The following is a 24809-nucleotide window of genomic DNA, read 5'->3' on the forward strand; positions in this document are numbered from 1 at the left end:
AAATAAAGTGGGCATCCTAAGACAGGGAATTTTTACTATGATTAAATGTCAGGAATTGTGAAAAACTGAGTGTATTTGGCTAAGGTGTATGTAAACTTCCGACTTCAACTGTGTATGGTTATATTACATAAGAACAACTGTGCAACACTAATAAAAATACTATGTTTTTATAACAAATGCTCTTTCTCCCCTCGTTGGATAGTGGTTGCTGTCCTCAATTCAGGAACACATTAGTCTTCTGTTGAATTGGTGTCTTTTCCTAGACCATGTTGCGTTGTGCATAATAGCAAAGTTAACCAGCATATTGGTGTTAAGAACAATGCGGCGGAGGCTGCAGCAGAATGAGGACATGAGAAAACAGCCCTTGCCTTATTGTCTAAGAAAAGTGAAGAGAGAGGAATTCCCAACTTTATTAGGTCTATAATCAATAGCCTAACTGTTTAATGTGGCTGGTCTTTATAAATCATCAATATATCTACATAAATAAGACAGATCCTGCTTCTGTTGCCTGTTTGAGTGTTTGGTTAATAGTCTACTGATTCCGTGAACACCAAGCAGCATGCAATGAATGACAAGCTATAACCTGCAGTTATTCTAGCCCCGGACGAATCAACATCCCTGTGTTTTCAGAGAAATATCTGCGTTTGACAGGTGTTGCTCACGGTTTGCGCAAGATAACAACTGATTCGATAAATTGAACTATGCTGTGCATAAGCTATATATGAATGGCCTATATGTAGCCTATCAATTCTCAAAGTGAATGCTTTTGTTTGTTTTATGTGCGTATGAAATGAATATTAGCAAATGTATCAGTAACAAATATTGAGCCTATTTAATGCAACCCTTGCTGTTATTAATAAATCAAATCAAATTTTATTTTTTATTTGTCACATACACATGTTTAGCAGATGTTAATGCGAGTGTAGCGAAATGCTTGTGCTTCTAGTTCCGACAATGCAGTAATAACGAACAAGTAATCTAACTAACAATTCCAAAAAACTACTGTCTTATACACAGTGTAAGGGGATAAAGAATATGTACATAAGGATATATGAATGAGTGATGGTACAGAGCAGCATATGCAAGATACAGTAGATGATATTGAGTACAGTATATACATATGAGATGAGTATGTAAACCAAGTGGCATAGTTAAAGTGGCTAGTGATACATGTATTACATAAGGATGCAGTCGATGATATAGAGTACAGTATCAACGTATGCATATGAGATGAATAATGTAGGGTAAGTAACATTATATGAGGCATTGTTTAAAGTGGCTAGTGATATATTTACATAATTTCCCATCAATTCCCATGATTAAAGTGGCTGGAGTAGAGTCAGTGTCATTGACAGTGTGTTGGCAGTAGCCACTCAATGTTAGTGGTGGCTGTTTAACAGTCTGATGGCCTTGAGATAGAAGCTGTTTTTCAGTCTCTCGGTCCCAGCTTTGATGCACCTGTACTGACCTCGCCTTCTGGATGACAGCGGGGTGAACAGGCAGTGGCTCGGGTGGTTGATGTCCTTGATGATCTTTATGGCCTTCCTGTAGCATCGGGTGGTGTAGGTGTCCTGGAGGGCAGGTAGTTTGCCCCCGGTGATGCGTTGTGCAGACCTCACTACCCTCTGGAGATCGTTCAGCAGCATACAACTGACCTAAACGTTTGGAAATGATAAGTAAACTTTCTCATCCACAGCCTAAAAGCAATCAAATCAATTGCTGGTTGGACTCCCTCTAGTCATTTGTGTGTCTTAATTATTTAGTTCAAGAATGTGCTTAAAGCATCAGACAAGCTCAGTGAATATAGTTGATTTGATTAAAACACATAGGAGGTGTCAATATATGGAAAAATACACGTTTAAAAATGTTGTCTAGTCGATTGGCAGCCGAGTACTAAACTGTAAACCAATCAAGCATTGCATTGTGTACTATCCATGGTACTATCTCTGCTGAAAACATCTGCCAATCACGTTATCCATGCTCGAGAGTTATCTCCCGCCGACTTCTCAGGTAAAGTATTTTTTATTTGATGGGTTCAAAAAATCAGACATTGAATATCCCTTTGAGTATGGTAAAGTTTTTATTTATTTTATTGAATCCAAAACATACAATATACTTGCAGTGAAGCCACCCAACAACTACAACAACTAGCATGTTAAAGTTATTAATTACACTTTGGAAATTGTGTCAATACACCCAGTCACTAGAAAGATACAAGTGTCTTTCCTAACTCAGTTGCCGGTGAGGAAGGAAACCACTCAGGGATTTCACCAGGCCAACGGTGACTTTAAAACAGTTACAGAGTTTTAATGGCTGTGATAGGAGAACTGACAATGGATTAACAAAATTATAGTTACTCCACAATACTAACCTAACTGACAGAGTGGAAAGAAGGAAGCCTCTACAGAATAAAAATATTCTAAAACATGCATCTTGTTTGTTACAAGGCACTAACGTAATACTGCAAAAAATGTGGCAAAGCAATTAATTGTTTGTCCTGAATACAAAGAGTAATGTTTGGGGCAAATAGAATACAACACATTACAGAGTACCACTTTCCATATCTTCAAGTGTATTGGTGGCTGCATCATGTTATAGGTATGGTTGTAAACATTAATTAAGGACTGGGAAATTTTTCAGTATAAGAAATCAAGAAGATGGTGAATGTTCCTGAGTGGCTGAGTTGCAGTTTTGACTTATATCAGATTGAAAATCTATGGCTAGACTTAAAAATGGTTGTCTAGCAAAGATCAACAAACAATTTGACAGATCTTGAAGAACTTTCAAAAGAATAATGGGCAAATATTGCACAATCCAGGTGTACAAAGCTATTTGAGACATACCCAGAAAGACTCACAGCTGTAAATGACAAAGGTGATTCTAACATGTCTTGATTCAGGGATGTGAATACTTATCTAAATGAGATTTCCATATTTAATTTTCAATACATTTTCAAAGATTTTTAAAATCATGTTTTCACTTTCATTATTTAATCAATTTTGAATTCAGGCTGTAACACAAAATGTGGAACAAATAAAGGGGTATGAAAACTTTCAGAAGGTACTGGGGCTTTATCACTAGCTAGCATGTCATTCAGGGACAAGGACCATTTCAGATATCAGTCTATTCCAAGTAATAATTTAAGACTAAAGAAATTTGCAGGACAAGTAGTGTAAAGCTAATACAGTCATTCATCAAGGCAGGACTGTCTAATTTCATTCATACTGACAAATAAGAAAAAAACACATTATCCCTGTCAATAGTTGGAGTAGGATGATTTCAGGATGTTCATTTTCTAACTCAAACTACATTCCTTTGCTGTCATGGTTTATTGTATTCATTCTTGTCTCACTTTTTTCTCACATAGTCTATTCAGCTTTCATGTGTCCTGCTCCCAGAGATCAACCAAGTACTATTCACTAAGCATGAGCTGATTCACTCACCTGTGAGGAGAACCATCTTACTGCAATTTGAATTTGCCCTGCCATCACTATTTAGATATTATATGCATTTGCATGTTGTCTATTTTGTGGGTTTTGCTGACACAGTCTAGTGCATTTTAGATTTGACGAACACCAACTACAGATACACGTACGTGCTTGTTTGAGCATTTCAAAGACTGAATTCAGTTTAACAGATGACAAATAGATTATTTTACTATTGTAACATGCCGTGGTGAGAATTCTATTGTTCAGGTGCCCAGGTTTTTGCCAAGAGTGTGCAAAGCTGTCATCAAGGGAAAGGGTGGTTACTTTGAAGAATCTCAAATGTAAAAAAAAAATGGATTTGTTTAACACTTTTTTTGGTTACTACATGATGTGTTATTTCATAGTTTTGATGTCTTCACTATTATTCTATAATGTAGACCATACAATGTAGACCAAAAGGAAAACCCTGGAATGAGTAGGTGTGTCCAAACTTTTGACTGGTACTGTATGTTATGGAAAACATGTCTCACACACAGTCATAGTTAGTAGAATAAGGAATGGGTTGGCGAAGATTTTGGCAGCGTCAACTTTGAGAATGTTAGTCGGAAAGTTATTCATTTAAAACACCTAAATATACTCACATTGAGTATGGTTACATGAACACAATAATAGTGCGAATAGTGAGATTATTATAATTTAGATTTAAACATTTACATGCTTTGCCAGCAGAACCATTTCCCTAATAATCCTGTTTACATGGACACGTCTGAAATCAGAAACGTTCTACCAATACGACCATGTTATTTTTGTGAAGAATATTTGATTCTTGAGTTCAGACATGTATAAAGTTTGTATGTGAAAACTATTTCTAAGATGCATTACTTTCAGTTTTTCTGTACTCACTTCACTTGTGCTAAAAGAAGCTCACAGTGCTTGTGCTCGAACATACGCAGATCAAATACACCGCTATAACTCTGATTAAGGCATCTACATGTCTTAATAATTCGAAAGATTGCTCAGAAAAACACGTTTTAATCAGCACATGCTTGCTTCGATTATGACCGTATGCTGATTTTAAGATAAGCAGTGCGGTGTTTACATGACTAACGCCATAACCAGCCTACTGCCATAATCCGTTTAGTATCAAATTATTTGTGTGCATGTAAACGTACTCATTCAATGAACATTTAGTATTTGATACTTAAACAGTAGTTTTCTAGCTGCTTTTTCTTATAATCCTACAGGGTCTTTATCATTCTCTATTCCTTATATTCCAATGCATCCAACATTATGCATGTCCACCATGGTATTGGGTAGCTGCTATTTGAGAACTCATCTGGTTTAGAAATCAAACTCGGGTTATTGCAGAGCCCATTGTACAACCATTTTTAGAAAATATTTTATTGCATGGTATGTTATATGTGTATATATATATATATATATGTGTAAAGAAAATTATGTACTTTTTACTCCATGCATTTTCTCTGAGATTGAAAAGTACTCATTACATTTTGAATGCTTAGCAGCCAGAACAATAGTAAAATCCATGCACTTATCAAGAAAACATCCCTACTGCCTCTGATCTGGTGGACTCACTTAACACACATTAGTTTGTAAATGATGTCTGAGTGTTGGAGTGTGCCCCTGGCTATCCGTAAATAATAAAAACAAGAAAATGGTGCTGTCTGGTTTACTTAATATAAGGAATTTGAAATGATTTATACTTTTTACTTTTGATACTTAAGTATACATAAAACCAAACACGGTTAGATTTTTACTCAAGTCATACGTAAAGTGATTTTATGTTAAGGTATCTTTACTTTTTCTTAAGTATAACAATTTAGTACTTTTTCCACCACTGATTCTAACATGCAGTGCCCCTTCACTTTTTCCACATTTTGTTACATTACAGCCTTATTCTAAAATGGACTAAATAACATTTTGCCCATCAATCTACATACAATACCCCAGCAAAAATAGGTTTTTAGATCTTTTTGCAAATGTATAAAAAAATAAAAACTGATCACATTTACGTAAGTATTCAGACCCTTTACTCAGTACTTTGTTGAAGCACCTTTGGCAGCGATTACAGCTGCCTTGGGTGTGACGCTACAAGCTTGGCACACCTGTATTTGGGGAGTTTCTCACATTCTTCTCTGCAGATCCTCTCAAGCTCTGTCAGGTTGGATGGGGAGCGTCGCTGCACAGCTATTTTCAGGTCTCCAGAGATGTTCGATCGTGTTCAAGTCTGGCCTCAGGCTGGGCCACTCAAGGACATTCAGAAACTTGTCCACTCCTGTGTTGTCTTGGCTGTGTGCTTAGGGTCATTGTCCTGTTTGAAAGGTAATCCTTTGTCCCAGTCTGAGGTCCTGAGCACTCTGGATCTCTCTACTTTGCTCCGTTCATCTTTCCCTAGATCCTGACTAGACTCTCAGTCCTTGCCGCTGAAAAACATCCCCACAGCATGATGCTGACACCACCATGCTTCACCGAAGGGATGATGCCAGGTTTCCTCCAGACATGACGCTTGGCATTCAGGCCAAAGAGTTCAATCTTGGTTTCATCAGACCAGAGAATCTTGTTTTCTCATGATCTGATCTCGTATGCCTCTTACTGAGGAGGGGCTTCCATCTGGCCACTCTATAAAGGTCTGATTGGTGGAGTGCTGCAGAGATGGTTCTCCCATCTCCTTGACCAAGGCCCTTCTCCCCCAATTGCTCAGTTTGGCTGGACGGCCAGCTCTGGGACGGTTCTTGGTGGTTCCAAACTTCTTCCATTTAACAATGATGGAGGCCACTGTGTTCTTAGGGACCTTCAATGCTGCAGAAATGTTTTGGTACCCTTCCCCAGTTCTGTGCCTCGACACAATCCTGTCTCGGAGCTCTATGGACAATTCCTTTGACTTAATAGCTTGGTTTTTGCTCTGATATGTGCTGTCAACTGTGGGACCTTATATCGACAAATATATACACTGCTCAAAAAATAAAGGAAACACTAAAATAACACATCCTAGATCTGAATGAATGAAATATTCTTTTTCAATACTTTTTTCTTTACATAGTTGAATGTGCTGACAACAAAATCACACACAAATTATCAATGGAAATCAAATTTATCAACCCATGGAGTTCTGGATTTGGAGTCACACTCAAAATTAAAGTGGAAAACCACACTACAGGCTGATCCAACTTTGATGTAATGTCCTTAAAACAAGTCAAAATGAGGCTCAGTAGTGTGTGTGACCTCCACGTGCCTGTATGACCTCCCTACAACGCCTGGGCATGTTCCTGATGAGGTGGCGGATGGTCTCCTGAGGGATCTCCTCCCAGACCTGGACTAAAGCATCCGCCAACTCCTGGACAGTCTGTGGTGCAACGTGGCGTTGGTGGATGGAGCGAGACATGATGTCCCAGATGTGCTCAATTGGATTCAGGTCTGGGGAACGGGCGGGCCAGTCCATAGCATCAATGCCTTCCTCTTGCAGGAACTGCTGACACACTCCAGGCACATGAGGTCTAGCATTGTCTTGCATTAGGAGGAACCCAGGGCCAACCGCACTAGCATATGGTCTCACAAGGGGTCTGAGGATCTCATCTCGGTACCTAATTGCAGTCAGGCTACCTCTGGCGAGCACATGGAGGGCTGTGCGGCCCCCCAAAGAAATGCCACACCACACCATGACTGACCCACCGCCAAACCGGTCATGCTGGAGGATGTTGCAGGCAGCAGAATGTTCTTCACGGGGTCTCCAGACTCTGTCACGTCTGTCACATGTGCTCAGTGTGAACCTGCTTTCATCTGTGAAGAGCACAGGGCGTCAGGGGCGAATTTGTCAATCTTGGTGTTCTCTGGCAAATGCCAAACGTCCTGCACGGTGTTGGGCTGTAAGCACAACCCCCACCTGTGGATGTCGGGCCCTCATACCACCCTCATGGAGTCTGTTTCTGACCGTTTGAGCAGACACATGCACATTTGTGGCCTGCTGGAGGTCATTTTGCAGGGCTCTGGCAGTGCTCCTCCTGCTCCTCCTTGCACAAAGGCGGAGGTAGCGGTCCTGCTGCTGGGTTGTTGCCCTCCTACGGCCTCCTCCACGTCTCCTGATGTACTGGCCTGTCTCCTGGTAGCACCTCCATGCTCTGGACACTACGCTGACAGACACAGCAAACCTTCTTGCCACAGCTCGCAGTGATGTGCCATCCTGGATGAGCTGCACTACCTGAGCCACTTGTGTGGGTTGTAGACTCCATCTCATGCTACCACTAGAGTGAAAGCACCGCCAACATTCAAAAGTGACCAAAACATCAGCCAGGAAGCATAGGAACTGAGAAGTGGTCTGTGGTCACCCCCTGCAGAACCACTCCTTTTATTAGGGGTGTCTTGCTAATTGCCTATAATTTCCACCTGTTGTCTATTCCATTTGCACAACAGCATTTGCAATTCATTGTCAATCAGTGTTGCTTCCTAAGTGGACAGTTTGATTTCACAGAAGTGTGATTGACTTGGAGTTACATTGTGTTGTTTAAGTGTTCCCTTTTATTTTTTTGAGCAGTGTATTATATATGCCAATCATCAAGTCATATCCAGTCAATATAATTTACCCCAGGTGGACTCCAATCAAGTTGTAAAATCATCTCAAGGATGATCCATGGAAACAGGATGCACCTGAGCTCAATTTTGAGTCTAATATCAAAGGGTCTGAATACTTATGTAAATAAGGTACATTTTGAAAAACCTGTTTTCGCTTTGTCATTATGGGTTATAGTGTGTAGATTGAGGAAAACATGTATTTTGATCCATTTTAGAATAAGACTGTAATGTAACAAAATGTGGAAAAAGTAAAGTGTTCTGAATAATTTCCGAATGCTCTGTATATCTGGGTTTCTATGCTAATTATTTGATTGGATGTTTATTTAAGCCTGCAGCTAGTTCCTTGAAATCAGACAATCATGCCAAAGCATGATTCTTTATTGAATTCACTTACAGAGATGGCTAATTAAACACTAGCTTCCTGAGCAGGCACATTGACATTTACAGTATTAGCTGGCTAGGCTAGTCTAGTCAACTGTAACATTGGCAAGCTTTCAATTGTTAACGCTCCATATGATCAAGACCGTTCATATTGCATGCTGCATATTTCCAGTGCACTCGAAAACTGGTATTTATCTCATTTCAGTCTTTGGGAGCTAACGTTAGATCCTCTTAACACACTGAAAGCACATCAGAGGCTGTGTTAACATCTTGGCTGCCTTCATCAAGAGGGGTATGTGCAGGAGTTCTAATTGGTTCCAAGTTTAGCAGTTTGCAAAATAACCTGAAGACTTTTGAGATATACTTTCTCAAATGTACCTTTTTGCAAGAATTGAAGGTGACAACAAATTTTACTGTAATCATAAGAATATTTCATTGTCGTAGCCAGCAGCATACCACCCTGCATACCACTGCTGGTTTGCTTCTGAAGCTAAGCAGGGTTGGTCCTGGTCACTCCCTGGATGGGAGAACAGATGCTGCTGGAAGTGGTGTTGGAGGGCCAGTAGGAGGCACTCTTTCCTCTGGTCTAAAAAATATCCCAATGCCCCAGGGCGATTGATGACTGCCCTGTGTAGGGTGCCGTCTTTCGGGTGGGACGTTAAACGGGTGTCCTGACTCTCTGAGGTCATTAAAGATCCCATGGCACTTATTGTAAGAGTAGCGGTGTTAACCCCGGTGTCCTGGCTAAATTCCCAATCCAGCCCTCAAACCATCACGGTCACCTAATAATCCCCAGTTTACAATTGACTCATTCATCCCTCTCGTCTTGAACTATTCCCCAGGTCGTTGCTGTAAATGAGAACGTGTTCTCAGTCAACTTACCTGGTAAAATAATGGCTAAATAAAAAAATACAAATAACAAATACAAAAACTCAGCTCCTCCCTCGACGTAGGTCGATCAACTTCACTGTTTTCGGTGTCAGCCCACTACCTACTAGCCTGTGTGTCTAATTCTTCCTCTGTACTTTGTCCTCCCAGCTGGCAGGGGGCGTGGTGATGGCAGTGGGTATCTGGACGCTGGTGGAGAAGAGCGACTACATCAGCCTGCTCTCCTCCGCGACCTACGCCGCCTCCGCCTATATCCTAATCCTTGCCGGGGCCATCGTCATGGTGACTGGAGTGCTGGGCTGCTGCGCCACCTTCAAGGAGCAGAGGAGGCTGCTGAGAGTGGTAAGTGTTGACCCTCAATTTTGCACAGACGTTTACATGAACACGCGTTCACGCATTCACTCACACGCACACATGGGTGACACAAGTGGAAACCAGGACGCAAACTCCCAATCCTCCACACTGTAACACAACATGAAACTGTTCTGCCTGCAGCTATGGAACCCTGACCTGTTCACCGGACGTGCTACCTGTCCCAGACCTGCTGTTTTCAACTCTCTAGAGACAGCAGGAGCAGTAGAGATACTCTTAATGATCGGCTATGAAAAGCCAACCTACATTTACTCCTGGGGTGCTGACTTGCTGCACCCTCAACAACCACTGTGATTATTATTATTTGACCATGCTGGTCATTTATGAACATTTGAACATCTTGGCCATGTTCTGTTATAATCTCCACCTGGCACAGCCAGAAGAGGACTGGCCTCCCCTCATAGCCTGGTTCCTCTCTAGGTTTCTTCCTAGGTTTTGGCCTTTCTAGGGAGTTTTTCCTAGCAACCATGCTTCTACACCTGCATTGCTTGCTGTTTGGGGTTTTAGGCTGGGATTCTGTACAGCACTTTGAGATATCAGCTGATGTAAGAAGGGCTATATAAATATAAAATTAATTCTTACATTGAGAGCTCTTTCCCAACAATGTAGTGATTAATAATATAGATATTTTTTTGATTTCACCTTTATTTAACCAGGTAGGCCAGTTGAGAACAAGTTCTCATTTACAGCTGCGACCTGACCAAGATACAGCAAAGCAGTGCGGCACAAACAACAACACAGAGTTACACATGGAATAAACAAACGTACAGTCAATAACAGAATAGGGGGAAAAAAGTCCATATACAGTGTGCGCAAACGATGTGAGGAGGTAAGGCTATAAATAGGCCATAGTTGCGAAGTAATTACAATTTAGCAATTTAACACTGGAGTGATAGCTGTGCAAGTAGAAATACTGGTGTGCAAATAGTAAATAAGAAAAATATGGGGATGAGGTAGGTAGATTAGATGGGCTATTTACAGCTGCAGCGATTTGGTTAGCTGCTCATATAGCTGATGTTTAAAGTTCGTGAGGGAGATAAGTCTCCAACTTCAGCGATTTTTGCAATTTGTTCCAGTCATTGGCAGCAGAGAACTGTAAGGAAAGGCGGCCAAAAGAGGTGTTGGCTTTGGGGATGACCCGTGAGATATACCTGCCGGGGCGCGTGCTACGGGTGTGTGTTGTTATCGTGACCAGTGAGCTGAGATAAGGCGGAGCTTTACTTAGCAAAGACTTATAGATGACCTGGAGCCAGTGGGTCTGGCGACGAATATATAGCGAGGGCCAGCCGACGAGAGCATACAGGTTGCAGTGGTGTATGGGGCTTTGGTGACAAAACGGATGGCACTGTGATAGACTGCACCCAGTTTGCTGAGTAGAGTGTTGGAGGCTATTTTGTGAATGACATCGCCGAAGTCGAGGATTGGTAGGATAGTTCTACGAGGATATCTTTGGCGACGTGAGTGAAAGAGGCTTTGTTGCGAAATAGATTCTAGATTTAATTTTGGATTGGAGATGTTTAATATGAGTCTGGAAGGAGAGTTTACAGTCTAGCCAGACACTTAGGTATTTGTAGTTGTCCACATATTCTAAGCCAGAACTGTTCAGAGTAGTGATGCTAGTCGGGCGGGTGGGTGCGGGCAGTGATCGGTTGAAAAGCATGCATTTAGTTTGATTAGCATTTAATCTTTCTAGCACAGGCGTTCCGCTAGCAGAACCCCTCGACAACATTCCAATGAAAATAAAAATATATTTTTTGAAATATGTAACTTTCATACATTAACAAGTCCAATACAGCAAATGAAAGATAAACATCTTGTTAATCTACCCATCGTGTCCGATTTCAAAAATGCTTTACAGCGAAAGCACAACATGATTATGTTAGGTCATAGCCAAGTCAAAAAAACACACAGCCATTTTTCCAGCCAAAGATGGGAGTCACAAAAAGCAGAAATATCAAATTAATCACTAACCTTTGATGATCTTCATCAGATGACACTCGTAGGACATCATGTTACACAATACATGTATGTTTTGTTGGATAATGTGCATATTTATATCCCAAAATCTCAGTTTACATTGGCGCCTTACATGCAGTAATGTTTTGATTCAAAACATCCAGTGATTTTGCAGAAATACTCATAATAAACATTGATAAAAAATACAACTGTTATTCACAGAAAGACTTCTCCTTAATGCAACCACTGTGTCAGATTTCAAAAAAACTTTACGGAAAATGCATAATCTGAGAACGGCGCTCAGTGCCCAATCCAGCCAGAGAAATATCTGCCATTTGAGTCAACAGAAGTTAGAAGTAACAATATAAATATTCACTTACCTTTGATGATCTTTATCAGAAAGCACTCCCAGGAATCCCAGTTCGACAATAAATGTCTGATTTGTTCCATAAAGTCCATAATTTATGTCCAAATAGCCACTCGTTGTTAGCGTGTTCAGCCCAGTAATCCATCTTCATGAGGCGCGAGCACTTCGTCCAGACAACTCGAAAAGTTCCGTTACAGGTCGTAGAAACAAGTCAAACGATGTATGGAATCATTCTTTAGGATGTTTTTAACATAGAACATCAATAAGTTTCCAGCCGGAGAATTCCTATGTCTGAAGAAAAGCACTGGAACAAGAGCTAACTCTGTTGGGAGCGCATGTCACGAGCCTGAGACACTCTGTCAGACCACTGACTCAAACAGGTCTCATGAGCCCCTCCTTTATTGTAGAATCCTCAAACCAGTTTCTAAAGACGATTGACATCTAGTGGAAATGTAGGAAGTGCAACTTGACTCCATAGACACTGTGTATTCGGTAGGCCAAACTTTTAAAAACTACAAACCTCAGATATCCCACTTCCTGGTTGGATTTTTTTCAGGTTTTCACCTGCCATGTGAGTTCTGTTATACTCACAGACATCATTAAAACAGTTTTAGAAACTTCAGGTTGTTTTCTATCCAATACCAATATTAATATGCATATATTAGCATCTGGGACAGAGTAGGAGGCAGTTCACTCAGGGCACGCTATTCATCCAAAAGTGAAAATGCTGCCCCCTATCCCAAAAAGGTTAAGAGCAGTTGGAGGCCACGGAAGGAGAGTTGTATGGCATTGAAGCTCGTTTGGAGGTTTGCTAACACAGTGACCAAAGAAGGGCCAGATGTATACAGAATGGTGTCGTCTGCGTAGAGGTGGATCAGGGAATCACCCGCAGCGACATCGTTGATATATACAGAGAAAAGAGTCGACCCGAGAATGTAACCCTGTGGTACCCCCATAGAGACTGCCAGAGGTCCGGACAACAGGCCCTCTGATTTGACACACTGAACTCTGAGAAGTAGTCGGTGAACCAGGCGAGGCAGTCATTTGAGAAACCAAGGCTGTTGAGTCTGCCAATAAGAATACGGTGATTGACAGAGTCAAAAGCCTTGGCCAGGTGGATGAAGACTGCTGCACAGTACTGTCTTTTATCGATGGTGGTTATGATATCATTTAATACCTTGAGCGTGGCTGAGGTGCACCCATGACCAGCTCGGAAACCGGATTGCGCAGCGGAGAAGGTACAGCGGGATTCGAAATGGTCAGTGATCTGTTTATTAACTTGGCTTTTGAAGACTTTAGAAAGGCAGGGCAGGATGGATATAGGTCTGTAACAGTTTGGGTCTAGAGTGTCACTCCCTTTGAAGAGGGGGATGACCGCGGCAGCTTTCCAATCTTTAGGGATCTCAGGGGTTGCAGGGGTTGGGGTAGCCAGGAGGAAAGCATGGCCAGCCGTAGAGAAATGCTTCTTGAAATTCTCGATTATCGTGGATTTATCGGTGGTGACAGTGTTTCCTAGCCTCAGTGCAGTGGGCAGCTGGGAGGAGGTGCTCTTATTCTCCATGGACTTTAGTGTCCCAAAACTTTTGGGAGTTAGAGCTACAGGATGTAAATTTCTGTTTTGAAAAAGCTAGCCTTTGCTTTCCTGACTGACTGCATGTATTGGTTCCTGACTTCCCTGAAAAGTTGTATATCTCGGGGACTATTCAATGCTAGTGCAGTCCGGCACAGGATGTTTTTGTGCTGATCAAGGGCAGTCAGGTATGGAGTGAACCAATGGTTATATCTGTTCTTAGTTCTACATTTTTTGAAAGGCGCATGCTTATTTAAGATGGCGAGGAAATTACTTTTAAAGAACGACCAGGCATCCTCTACCGATGGGATAAGGTCAATATCCTTCCAGGATACCTGGGCCAGATCGATTAGAAAGGCCTGCTCGCAGAAGTGTTTTAGGGAGCGTGTGACAGTGATGAGGGGGAAAGTTTGACTGCGGATCCATAGCACATGCAGGCACTGAGGCTGAGATCCTGATTGAAAACAGCAGAGGTGTAATTGGAGGGCAAGTTGGTCAGGATAATGTCTATGAGGGTGCCCATGTTTATGGATTTAAGGTTGTACATGGTGGGTTCCTTGATCATTTGTGTGAGTTTGAAATAATCGAAAATATAATTTAAAAAAACCACAAGTAAGATATAAGTTGAAGAAACACAAGAATGCAAGTGTCAGAGCCAGTACCTGTATTCAATATGCAGGGATACTGGGTGTGTTTGAGGTAGGTTTATACATCAACGTGGCTGATAGTAGGATATACATGGAAACAGGTCTGAAATGTGACTGGTAACCAGAATATATAAATACTTATGGTAATGTATACATGTAAACTGGAGTGATAGTGACCAGTAGCAAGATACAGTGAATACTAATGATAATGGAAATCAATAATCTATGAACAGCTGTGTAATGGTAGTAATACATCTAATCAATAATAATTGTGTGGTGTCAGTAATGGGTGTTTTGAGTATTTGCATGTGAGTAAGAGTGACAGTGAAGGTGTGTGTGTGTCTGAGTGGGTAGAGACCTGTGGATGGGCATAGTCAGTATGGATAGGCTGTGGGAGAGGGAGAGCAGTAAGCTGTTAGCCATTTTAAGTCTTGTGGCCAGGGGATAGAAGCTGGGGGGGTGTACACCCCCACGGTTTTCTGTATTCCATGATCAGCCCCTTGGTCTTGCTGACGTGTAGAGAGAGGTATCCGATCTCCTCCTTGTAGGCTGTCTCATCGCCGATGGTGATCAGGCCTACCACCATCGTGTTGTCAGCCAACTTGATGATGGAGTTGGAGTTGTGTGTGGCCACACATTCGTGGGTAAACAGGGAGTACAGGAGGGGGCTAAGCACACAGCCCAGAAGCACAGAAGGGGAGAGAGCGCTCACATAAGGAGGGGTCTGGTATGAGCACAGTCCATTCTTCTGGGCAGAATTGACAGGGAGGTGGCACAGAGAGTGGAGGGAAACTGTTTTCCTTCCAAACAGACAAAATTTATACCACTGGCTGAGTCAGAAAACCCCAGAGGCAATGAACGGAGAAACTGACCTCATACTCTGACTGGCCAGAGCCCTACAAGGCTGTCATAGACAGAGCAGAACTGTGCTGGAAGCAGAGGCAAACTTAAAGGGGTAGTGCACCCAAATGAGAATTTGTTGTTTTCCTCACCTTAGAAGTAATTCAATGTGAATGGGTTATGAATGACTGTCATTTACAATAACACTTTCATTACTATACTGTGGTGGCCATAGAAAACATTCACATTGATTACTCTAAAGCAATAGGTGGTAAGGTGCCCTTGTCTCAGAATGACAAGAATACCCTGTAGACTTTTTTTTCTCTTTTAGACATGTTGCAAATGATGTCTAGACCAATGCCTGCTGACAACATGTTGCCAAATAATTTTAGGTCGGTGAGGAACAGAACTAGGTCATCAGAGCCTGTGTGGCGCGTCTGGTTTTGGCATGCAATGACCTGCATGGCAACATTTGAATTCAAGTGATATATAGGTATTCACATAGGACAATTGTTTTCCATATCAAATTGAACATGGAATTTTGAGGAAACCAATACTAACACTTCAATGACTTTTGTTATTTAGTAATAATAGGATCTCTATCCAGTCCTTACCCTGACCTTTTGAGCGTGATATTCCTTAGTGAAGGTACAAGGGAAGAGTAGTTGAAACGGCCTAATTCAGTATTATTCATTCACATTGGGTAAGGTTTCTCAAACTATTTTGTTATCAGCTCCTGTTCTAGATGGGCCTCTACTAAATGTCTACGTTTGATCCCAAGCATATGCTGTGGCTTTTGTGTGTTTGAGTGTTGGAATGCAGAGTGCATCCCAAGGAGTTAAGATTAGGCCGATGAATCATGCTGAAGGAATGAACTTGTCAGGAGGGAGTGAGGGGAGAGATGGTTAGGAAGGAAAAGAGAGAAGAGGGGTGTGAGTCTGTGCGTGTGTCTGTGTGCGTGCGTGCGTGCGAGTAACTTAACTTAACCCTGTCCATAAGGGCGAGACGACTGCTGTCAAATCTGTGTGAACGACCTCCTTATGTCTTGCCTCTCAACAGCTGTCACAGAGGTCTCTCTCTCTCTCTCTCTCTCTCTCTCTCTGAGGAAATCGAATGCAACTGGACAAAATATGTTGTTGAAAGCCTGGGCATAGGCTAATTGCAAGCATATCTTTTCTAATATTGCTTTCTGGTGGAGGTTTGTGGCGTGCTGTGATGGAGTATTGACTGTCTGATGAGGAATAGGGCAATCTTACCGTAGTTATGTGGGCTGGATAGAATCAATCTACCACAGAGCCATATCTACAGTATACAGTTGAAGTCGGAAGTTTACATACACCTTAGCTAAGTACATTTAAACTCAGTTTTTCATAATTCCTGACATTTAATCCTAGTAAACACTCCCTGTCTTAGGTCAGTTAGGATCACCACTTTATTTTAAGAATGTGAAATGTCCGAATAATAATAGAGAGAGTGATTTATTTGGGTCAAACATTTCGGGTAGCCTTCCACAAGCTTCCCACAATAAGTTGGGTGAATTTTGGCCCTTTCCTCCTGACAGAGCTGGTGTAACTGAGTCAGGTTTGTAGGCCTCCTTGCTCACACACGCTTTTTCAGTTCTGCCCACAATTTTCTATAGGATTGAGGTCAGGGCATTGTGATGGCCACTCCAATACCTTGACTTTGTTGTCCTTAAGCCATTTTGCCACAACTTTGGAAGTATGCTTGGGGTCATTGTCCATTTGGAAGACCCATTTGCGACCAAGCTTTAACTTCCTGACTGATGTCTTGCGATGTTGATTCAATATATCCACATCATTTTCCTACCTCATGATGCCATCTATTCTGTGAAGTGCACCAGTCCCTCCTGCAGCAAAGCACCCCCAAAACATGATGCTGCCACAGCCGTGCTTCACAGTTGGGATGGTGTTCTTCGGCTTGCAAGCCGCCCCCTTTTTCCTCCAAACATAACAGTTCTACTTTTGTTTCATCAGACCAGAGGACATTTCTCCAAAAAGTATGATCTTTATTCCCATGTGCAGTTGCAAACCATAGTCTACTTTTGTACCTGTTTCCTCCAGCATATTCACAAGGTTGCACTTTTCGCACCAAAGTACGTTCATATCTAGGAGACAGAATGCGTCTTCTTCCTGAGCGGTATGACGGCTGCATGGTCCCATGGTGTTTATACTTGCGTACTATTGTTTGTACAGTTGAACATGGTACCTTCAGGCGTTTGGAAATTACTCCCAATGATGAAACAGACTTGTGGAGGTCTACAAAAAAGATTCTGAGGTCTTGGCTGATTTCTTTTGATTTTCCCATGTCGTCAAGCAAAGAGGCAATGAGTTTGAAGGTAGGCCTTTGATTCAGGCTAATTGACATCATTTATCAGACGCTTCTAAAGCCATGACATCATTTTCTGGAATTTTCCAAGCTGTATAAAGGCACAGTCAAGTTAGGGTATGTAAACTTCTGACCCACTGGAATTGTGATATAGTGAATTATAATCGAAATAATCTGTCTGTAAACAATTGTTGGAAAAATTACTTGTCATGTACAAAGTAGATGTCCTAACCGACTTGCCAAAACTATAGTTTGTTAACAAGAAATTTGTGGAGTGGTTGAAAAACTAGTTAATGACTCCAACTTAAGTGTATGTAAACGTCCGACTTCAACTGTATATGTGACTGCTCTACCGTCTTCAGAACTGGATAATAATTTCTTTATTTGCCTCAGTATAATAAAAAAATAATAATAATATTGTTTTCAAAAAGGAAAGAGAACCACATTTCTGGGATCTTTTATTTCTGCTCATGAAACATGGGACCAACACTTTACTTTGCGTTTATAGATTTCTTTCCGTGTATAAAATGTATGGCACTCCTATTCTCAGTATTTTGCCCACTCTCATTCAAGGCTAGAACTACCTATTTTTTTCTAGTATTTCTAATGCTTCTGACCTTGATGTGCATTTAGATAACAGATCTATTGAACTTTTTGAATGCCTAGTGTTGTTTACTAGGTGTTGTCTAATGAATTTGGGCTGTTCTGTGACCACTCCCTCCTCAATCAGGGGTGATTGGAAAATATTTTGTTCAAAAGAAGACGTTTCATCGTATCTTTGGCCATGCAGCTGAAATGTGCTGAGTTTTTAAGTCGTTGCTTCATTGAACATGCCATATAAATAAATACATTTTAATTCCCTTGATTCTCCTTTCTTTTTGATGATGAATTTACCCCCTTTACCAAATATCTACAAAGACCTATTATTGTGTACCCTAACAGCACTTTCCTTTTTTCTACAAATAATTGTGTTAGTTCTGAAATAAAGCTTTGATTGAGAATAGTCTATGCCTAGGCTTGGGCTATAGACTTCCATTGTTGTTATTTTTTTGAGTCACAACTTTAGGGCAATACCTTCGTAGGCTAGACTATTTGTGAAATAAGCTACTGCTCATTAGGCTTGGGCGGTGCCCAGATTTTCATATCGTCATACCATCCTTCTCTCATCCTGTGATTTATGGTATTACCGGCATTGCACACAAGGGGGCGGAAAATGCAAGAATAGTCAATTGTGGCTCTATTTCCAGAATGCGAACAAAATTTGCACTAACTAATAGCGAAATCACATAGCTATTAGCTAAATGCTAACAAGTGTAAACGAACATAAAGACAGGCGAATACAGCTCATAAAGTCATGCAAGCATAGCTAGTAGCTCCCGAATGTAATTTGTGGTGAGTGGGAAAATTTATAAATTAAATTGAAAGATGATAAAGTGAACTTCTGAAGGAAGAGCAGCATGTGTACTCAGAGCAGAGGAGAGAATAATGGAGGAGGAAGAAAATGCTAGTAGGAAGCACATGGAAAGAATGGCAGCTTGTGCAGATAACTCATCCTGCTCATGGGTGCCGCACAACATACTCCGCAGTCTCCCGTTGTGCTATTTACAAACAAACACGTGACTGGCTCAACTGTTCTGGAGAACTATGGTAAGCTTCATAATATCAAATAATGTGACCGGTAAAATGAAGAACGCAATCTGCTTTATCTCCGAATGTATTGCACAAATTGACTTCAGGTATTAACTTTAAAGTAGCTACAAATATTAAAATGTACTGAAAAATGTCCAATAAATCATTTTAACAAACTGTCCCGTGGCTTTTTTCAAATACCCCTGTATACAGTACATACGGTATACTGCCCAAGCCAACACGTTCATAACTTTAACTTGTATTAAAGCTTTTATGATAGGTCAGTAGGATAAATGAGGATAGGTTATTGGCCATTTGGTTTTCATGCTTGCTTGGAGGGATTTTCCTGGCCTGCAACTTAATTAAACTTGTCATTTGATTTTTCTATAACCTATTGATGTTGTTTGTTCTCTTTCATTATTAGTCCCCTGGCTTCCTTTTACGTTTTTAGGCAATTCAAATCACTTTTGGGGAGAAAGCCATGCATAAACCGATGAAGCATAGCCTTCGGTCATATTCATAAAGCCTATCGAATGTTAGAGAGAAGGGAATATAGGCTATGTGGGTTTTTTTACGACTAAATGCAAGATAGTTAAGGAGTGTCTTTTATAATAAAATAATAAAAATGAATAGGTTTAGGCTATAGCCTAAAATCCATGCAGCCAACAGAAGGAGAGAGAAACAATATATTCTCCTCTCTGTCTGGCCTACATTCCTCTCTTGCATTTTGTATCACATATTTCTTGAAATAGGCTATATCAAGTAGGAATAGGCAAAATTACTCAGAATGACACTTGTGTGCTGCCCTGCTGTGCACTACAATACTCTGTTATTTACTGCAGGGCGTCAGTGAAGTTCAAATAGGTCAAACCATTGTCTGTCATATCACGATGTCGTCACCATTGACGATGATTGACAGCCTATTCATTAGCCTATGCTATCGTAATATTGCTCAACCCTAGTGTCTGTGTGTTTCTTCAACACCATTGTGGCCACATCAACAAGCATTGATCAGGGTACTTACTCAGCATTCAAGATCAGAGCCAATTTGAGAAAAGACAAAGACCAACTCCACTTAACACCAAAGATCAGTGGTGAGCCAGGAGAATTGGGTCAAGGTTTCCCTGATTTTTATCTCCCTGTCTGTCTAATGCTAAAGGAACTTGGCGGTGAATGCAGACCTGCCCGTGCCCTACCTCTGATGTGTCTGCTCAAATCAGATAGGAGATAAAACTCTAATCTAACTCTGGCCTCCTGTACTCCCTGTTTACCCATGACTGCGTGGCCATGCACGCCTCCAACTCAATCATCAAGTTTGCAGACGACACAACGGTAGTGGGCTTGATTACCAACAGTGACTAGACAACCTACAGGGAGGAGGTGAGGGCACTTGGAGTGTGAGTGAAAGGTTGTTTCCCTGACACCAATGTCAACAAAACAAAGGAGATGATCGTGGAGGTGTACACATCACAGACGAACTGAAATGGTCCACCCACACAGACAGTGTGGTGAAGAAGGCGGAGTCCCGAGGACAGTTAAACGGTCACTCAGACCAGTTCCCGAAAAAAGCCTGTGGACAAGCAAACCCGAACAGGCCCGTACTGGTTTGGATTTGAGAGACCCGTTCAGATCCAAAAGTAGAAAGAGAGCAAGAAAGAAACCTCCAACTGGGCGCTGCCAGCAGAATCAAGAAACGGTATTGGGCAAATTATCCACAGTTACGTGTCCTTAAAAACTGCCTGTAACAAATTCCCCAAAAAATATTTGTTGTGTTTTGATATGTAGCATATTCAAAACTTTGTAGCCTGATTGATTGTTTTTTTACTTTCCTAAAACAATAATTATCCACCTCACGGTTCAACTGAGATTTGAGCACTGAATGCATCAGGGCATTGTATGCATGGTGTCCACTGGCCTAGTCGTCCACTGTATGATATTTATATTAGAAAAGTAAATATAAAGGAAGAGAAGCTTAGGCCTATAGCCCTAGGGGCCGAGAGAAAGATAGAGATATGCCTACGGCATGTTCCTGACAACAACATGGATTTCTTTATCCTGCCGTTACACGTGAGTGTACAAAACATTAAGGATACCTGCTTTTTCTATGACATGGACTGACCAGGTGAATCCAGATGAGAGCTATGATCCCTTATTGATGTCACTTTTTAAATTCAATTCAATGAGTGTAGATGGTGTCGTGTCTTTGGTATTATTAAATTGAAGACTGTTATTTTATCAAGTCAATTCTCTGTAGTTATTATTACGTGATTAAACTAATCATGTAAATGTAATTAATTAGGAAGTCGGGGCACCAAGGAAAATATTCAGATTACAAAGTTATAATTTTCCTAATATAACTTTTCAGATATTTTTATATCTGATCAATTAGTCTTCTAATTAATTAATTATTCTTGGCCTCACGTTAGTCTCATTCCAAACGTCAATTGTTGGTTATCTGCACGAACCCAGTCTTTGCTATGAATCATCCATACATCAATTGTCTTAATCATTTATTTACTAACCAACTAAATAATCACAGAAATGCATAACAAACAAACAAACAGTAAATCAAATCAAATCCAATTTTATTTGTCACATACACATGGTTAGCAGATGTTAATGCGAGTGTAGCGAAATGCTTGTGCTTCTAGTTCCGACAATGCAGTAATAACCAACAAGTAATCGAACTAACAATTCCAAAACTACTGTCTTATACACAGTGTAAGGGGATAAAGAATATGTACATAAGGATATATGAATGAGTGATGGTACAGAGCAGCATAGGCAAGATACAGTAGATGATATTGAGTACAGTATATACATATGAGATGAGTATGTAAACCAAGTGGCATAGTTAAAGTGGCTAGTGATACATGTATTACATAAGGATGCAGTCAATGATATAGAGTACAGTATATACGTATGCATATGAGATGAATAATGTAGGGTAAGTAACATTATATAAGGTAGCATTGTTTAAAGTGGCTAGTGATATATTTACATTTCCCATCAATTCCCATTATTAAAGTGGCTGGAGTTGAGTCAGTGTCATTGTCAGTGTGTTGGCAGCAGCCACTCAATGTTAGTGGTGGCTGTTTAGCAGTCTGATGGCCTTGAGATAGAAGCTGTTTTTCAGTCTCTCGGTCCCATCTTTGATGCACCTGTACTGACCTCGCCTTCTGGATGATAGCGGGGTGAACAGGCAGTGGCTCGGGTGGTTGATGTCCTTGATGATCTTTATGGCCTTCCTGTAACATCGGGTGGTGTAGGTGTCCTGGAGGGCAGGTAGTTTGCCCCCGGTGATGCGTTGTGCAGACCTCACTACCCTCTGGAGAGCCTTACGGTTGAGGGCGGTGCAGTTGCCATACCAGGCGGTGATACAGCCCGCCAGGATGCTCTCGATTGTGCATCTGTAGAAGTTTGTGAGTGCTTTTGGTGACAAGCCGAATTTCTTCAGCCTCCTGAGGTTGAAGAGGCGCTGCTGCGCCTTCTTCACGGTGCTGTCTGTGTGAGTGGACCAATTCAGTTTGTCTGTGATGTGTATGCCGAGGAACTTAAAACTTGCTACCCTCTCCACTACTGTTCCATCGATGTGGATAGGGGGTGTTCCCTCTGCTGTTTCCTGAAGTCCACAATCATCTCCTTAGTTTTGTTGACGTTGAGTGTGAGGTTATTTTCCTGACACCACACTCCGAGGGCCCTCACCTCCTCCCTGTAGGCCGTCTCGTCGTTGTTGGTAATCAAGCCTACCACTGTTGTGTCGTCCGCAAACTTGATGATTGAGTTGGGCGTGCGTGGCCACGCAGTCGTGGGTGAACAGGGAGTACAGGAGAGGGCTCAGAACGCACCCTTGTGGGGCCCCAGTGTTGAGGATCAGCGGGGAGGAGATGTTGTTGCCTACCCTCACCACCTGGGGCGGCCCGTCAGGAAGTCCAGTACCCAGTTGCACAGGGTGGGGTCGAGAACCAGGGTCTCGAGCTTGATGACGAGCTTGGAGGGTACTATGGTGTTGAATGCCGAGCTGTAGTCGATGAACAGCATTCTCACATAGGTATTCCTATTGTCCAGATGGGTTAGGGCAGTGTGGTTGAGATTGCATCGTCTGTGGACCTATTTGGGCGGTAAGCAGATTGGAGTGGGTCTAGGGTGTCAGGTAGGGTGGAGGTGATATGGTCCTTGACTAGTCTCTCAAAGCACTTCATGATGACGGATGTGAGTGCTACGGGGCGGTAGTCGTTTAGCTCAGTTACCTTAGCTTTCTTGGGAACAGGAACAATGGTAGCCCTCTTGAAGCATGTGGGAACAGCAGACTGGTATAGGGATTGATTGAATATGTCCGTAAACACACCGGCCAGCTGGTCTGCGCATGCTCTGAGGGCGCGGCTGGGGATGCCGTCTGGGCCTGCAGCCTTGCGAGGGTTAACACGTTTAAATGTCTTACTCACCTCGGCTGCAGTGAAGGAGAGACCGCATGTTTTCGTTGCAGGCCGTGTCAGTGGCACTGTATTGTCCTCAAAGCGGGCAAAAAAGTTATTTAGTCTGCCTGGGAGCAAGACATCCTGGTCCGTGACTGGGCTGGATTTCTTCCTGTAGTCCGTGATTGACTGTAGACCCTGCCACATGCCTCTTGTGTCTGAGCCGTTGAATTGAGATTCTACTTTGTCTCTGTACTGACGCTTAGCTTGTTTGATAGCCTTGCGGAAGGAATAGCTGCACTGTTTGTATTCGGTCATGTTACCAGACACCTTGCCCTGATTTAAAAGCAGTGGTTCGCGCTTTCAGTTTCACGCGAATGCTGCCATCAATCCACGGTTTCTGGTTTGGGAATGTTTTAATCGTTCAGTTTTTGATTTGTTAAAAAAGTTTGAAATATCCAATAAATCTCGTTCCACTTCATGATTGTGTCCCACTTGTTGTTGATTCTTCACAAAAAAATACAGTTTTATATCTTTGTTTGAAGCCTGAAATGTGGCAAAAGGTTGCAAAGTTCAAGGGGGCCGAATACTTTCGCAAGGCACTGTATATATATATATATAAATCGTCCGATTTGAATCTGTATCGGCTTTTTTTGGTCCTCCAATAATCGGTATCGGCGTTGAAAAATCATAATTGGTCGACCTCTAAACTTGATTTGGCCTAAGGAAATGGCTCAAGAATGAAATAAAACAATTGTTGCATATTTAAAGATCTGGCCTATATTGCAGCAATAAAACAAAGGCGAGTGCCTTCAGGCCTACCCCACAAATAACAACAATAGGCTAATTATATTTATTTTACAACAGGCCTACTTTTAATGTATCTTTTTCTAAATACAGAGCACAAAATTAAAAAGACAGTTCAAACTTAATTTAGCCATCGGAAATGTCTCGACTAAATAAAACATATCACGTTTTGCATATTTATGGAACTGCTTTAGATTCTTGAATAGGCCTACAATAATAATAGTAATAATGATATCGAATAATAATGACAAAACAAATGTCAATAAATACGAAAATAAATAAAAGTTATAAAATTGCATATAAGATGAATAGCGAGTTGCACACAGTTTATTTGGCCGCGCGTTCTTCTCATCTTTTTCCACTACAACATTAAAACTTGTCCCTTACAGGGGACACTCCACTTGTCGGCTTCTTTTCACTAAACTCTTTCTCATCTATCTTTTGTTTTACTTCAGTGAAAAAGGCATCCATCTTCACAATCAATAGTAGCCTAGACCAAGGCTGCTTTCACTTGTGCTCTCTCTCTACTCAGCAGCAGGCGCATGTGAGGTGAGCAGCTGGAACCAGTTTCAGCTG

The 24809-nt window shown here is 41.5% G+C and overlaps 1 protein-coding gene across 1 annotated transcript in view; it reads left to right on the plus strand.

The window, feature by feature from the left end:
- Nucleotides 1-24809, plus strand: part of LOC112248983 (CD151 antigen) — a 46752-nt gene that overhangs the window by 13122 nt on the left and 8821 nt on the right. The window contains exon 3 of the mRNA XM_024418480.2: nucleotides 9435-9626. Within this exon, the coding sequence (XP_024274248.1) occupies nucleotides 9435-9626 (192 nt within the window). The remainder of the gene's footprint in view (nucleotides 1-9434; nucleotides 9627-24809) is intronic.

The sequence above is a fragment of the Oncorhynchus tshawytscha genome, linkage group LG04 (genome assembly GCF_018296145.1).
Source record: "Oncorhynchus tshawytscha isolate Ot180627B linkage group LG04, Otsh_v2.0, whole genome shotgun sequence".
NCBI lineage: Eukaryota > Metazoa > Chordata > Actinopteri > Salmoniformes > Salmonidae > Oncorhynchus > Oncorhynchus tshawytscha.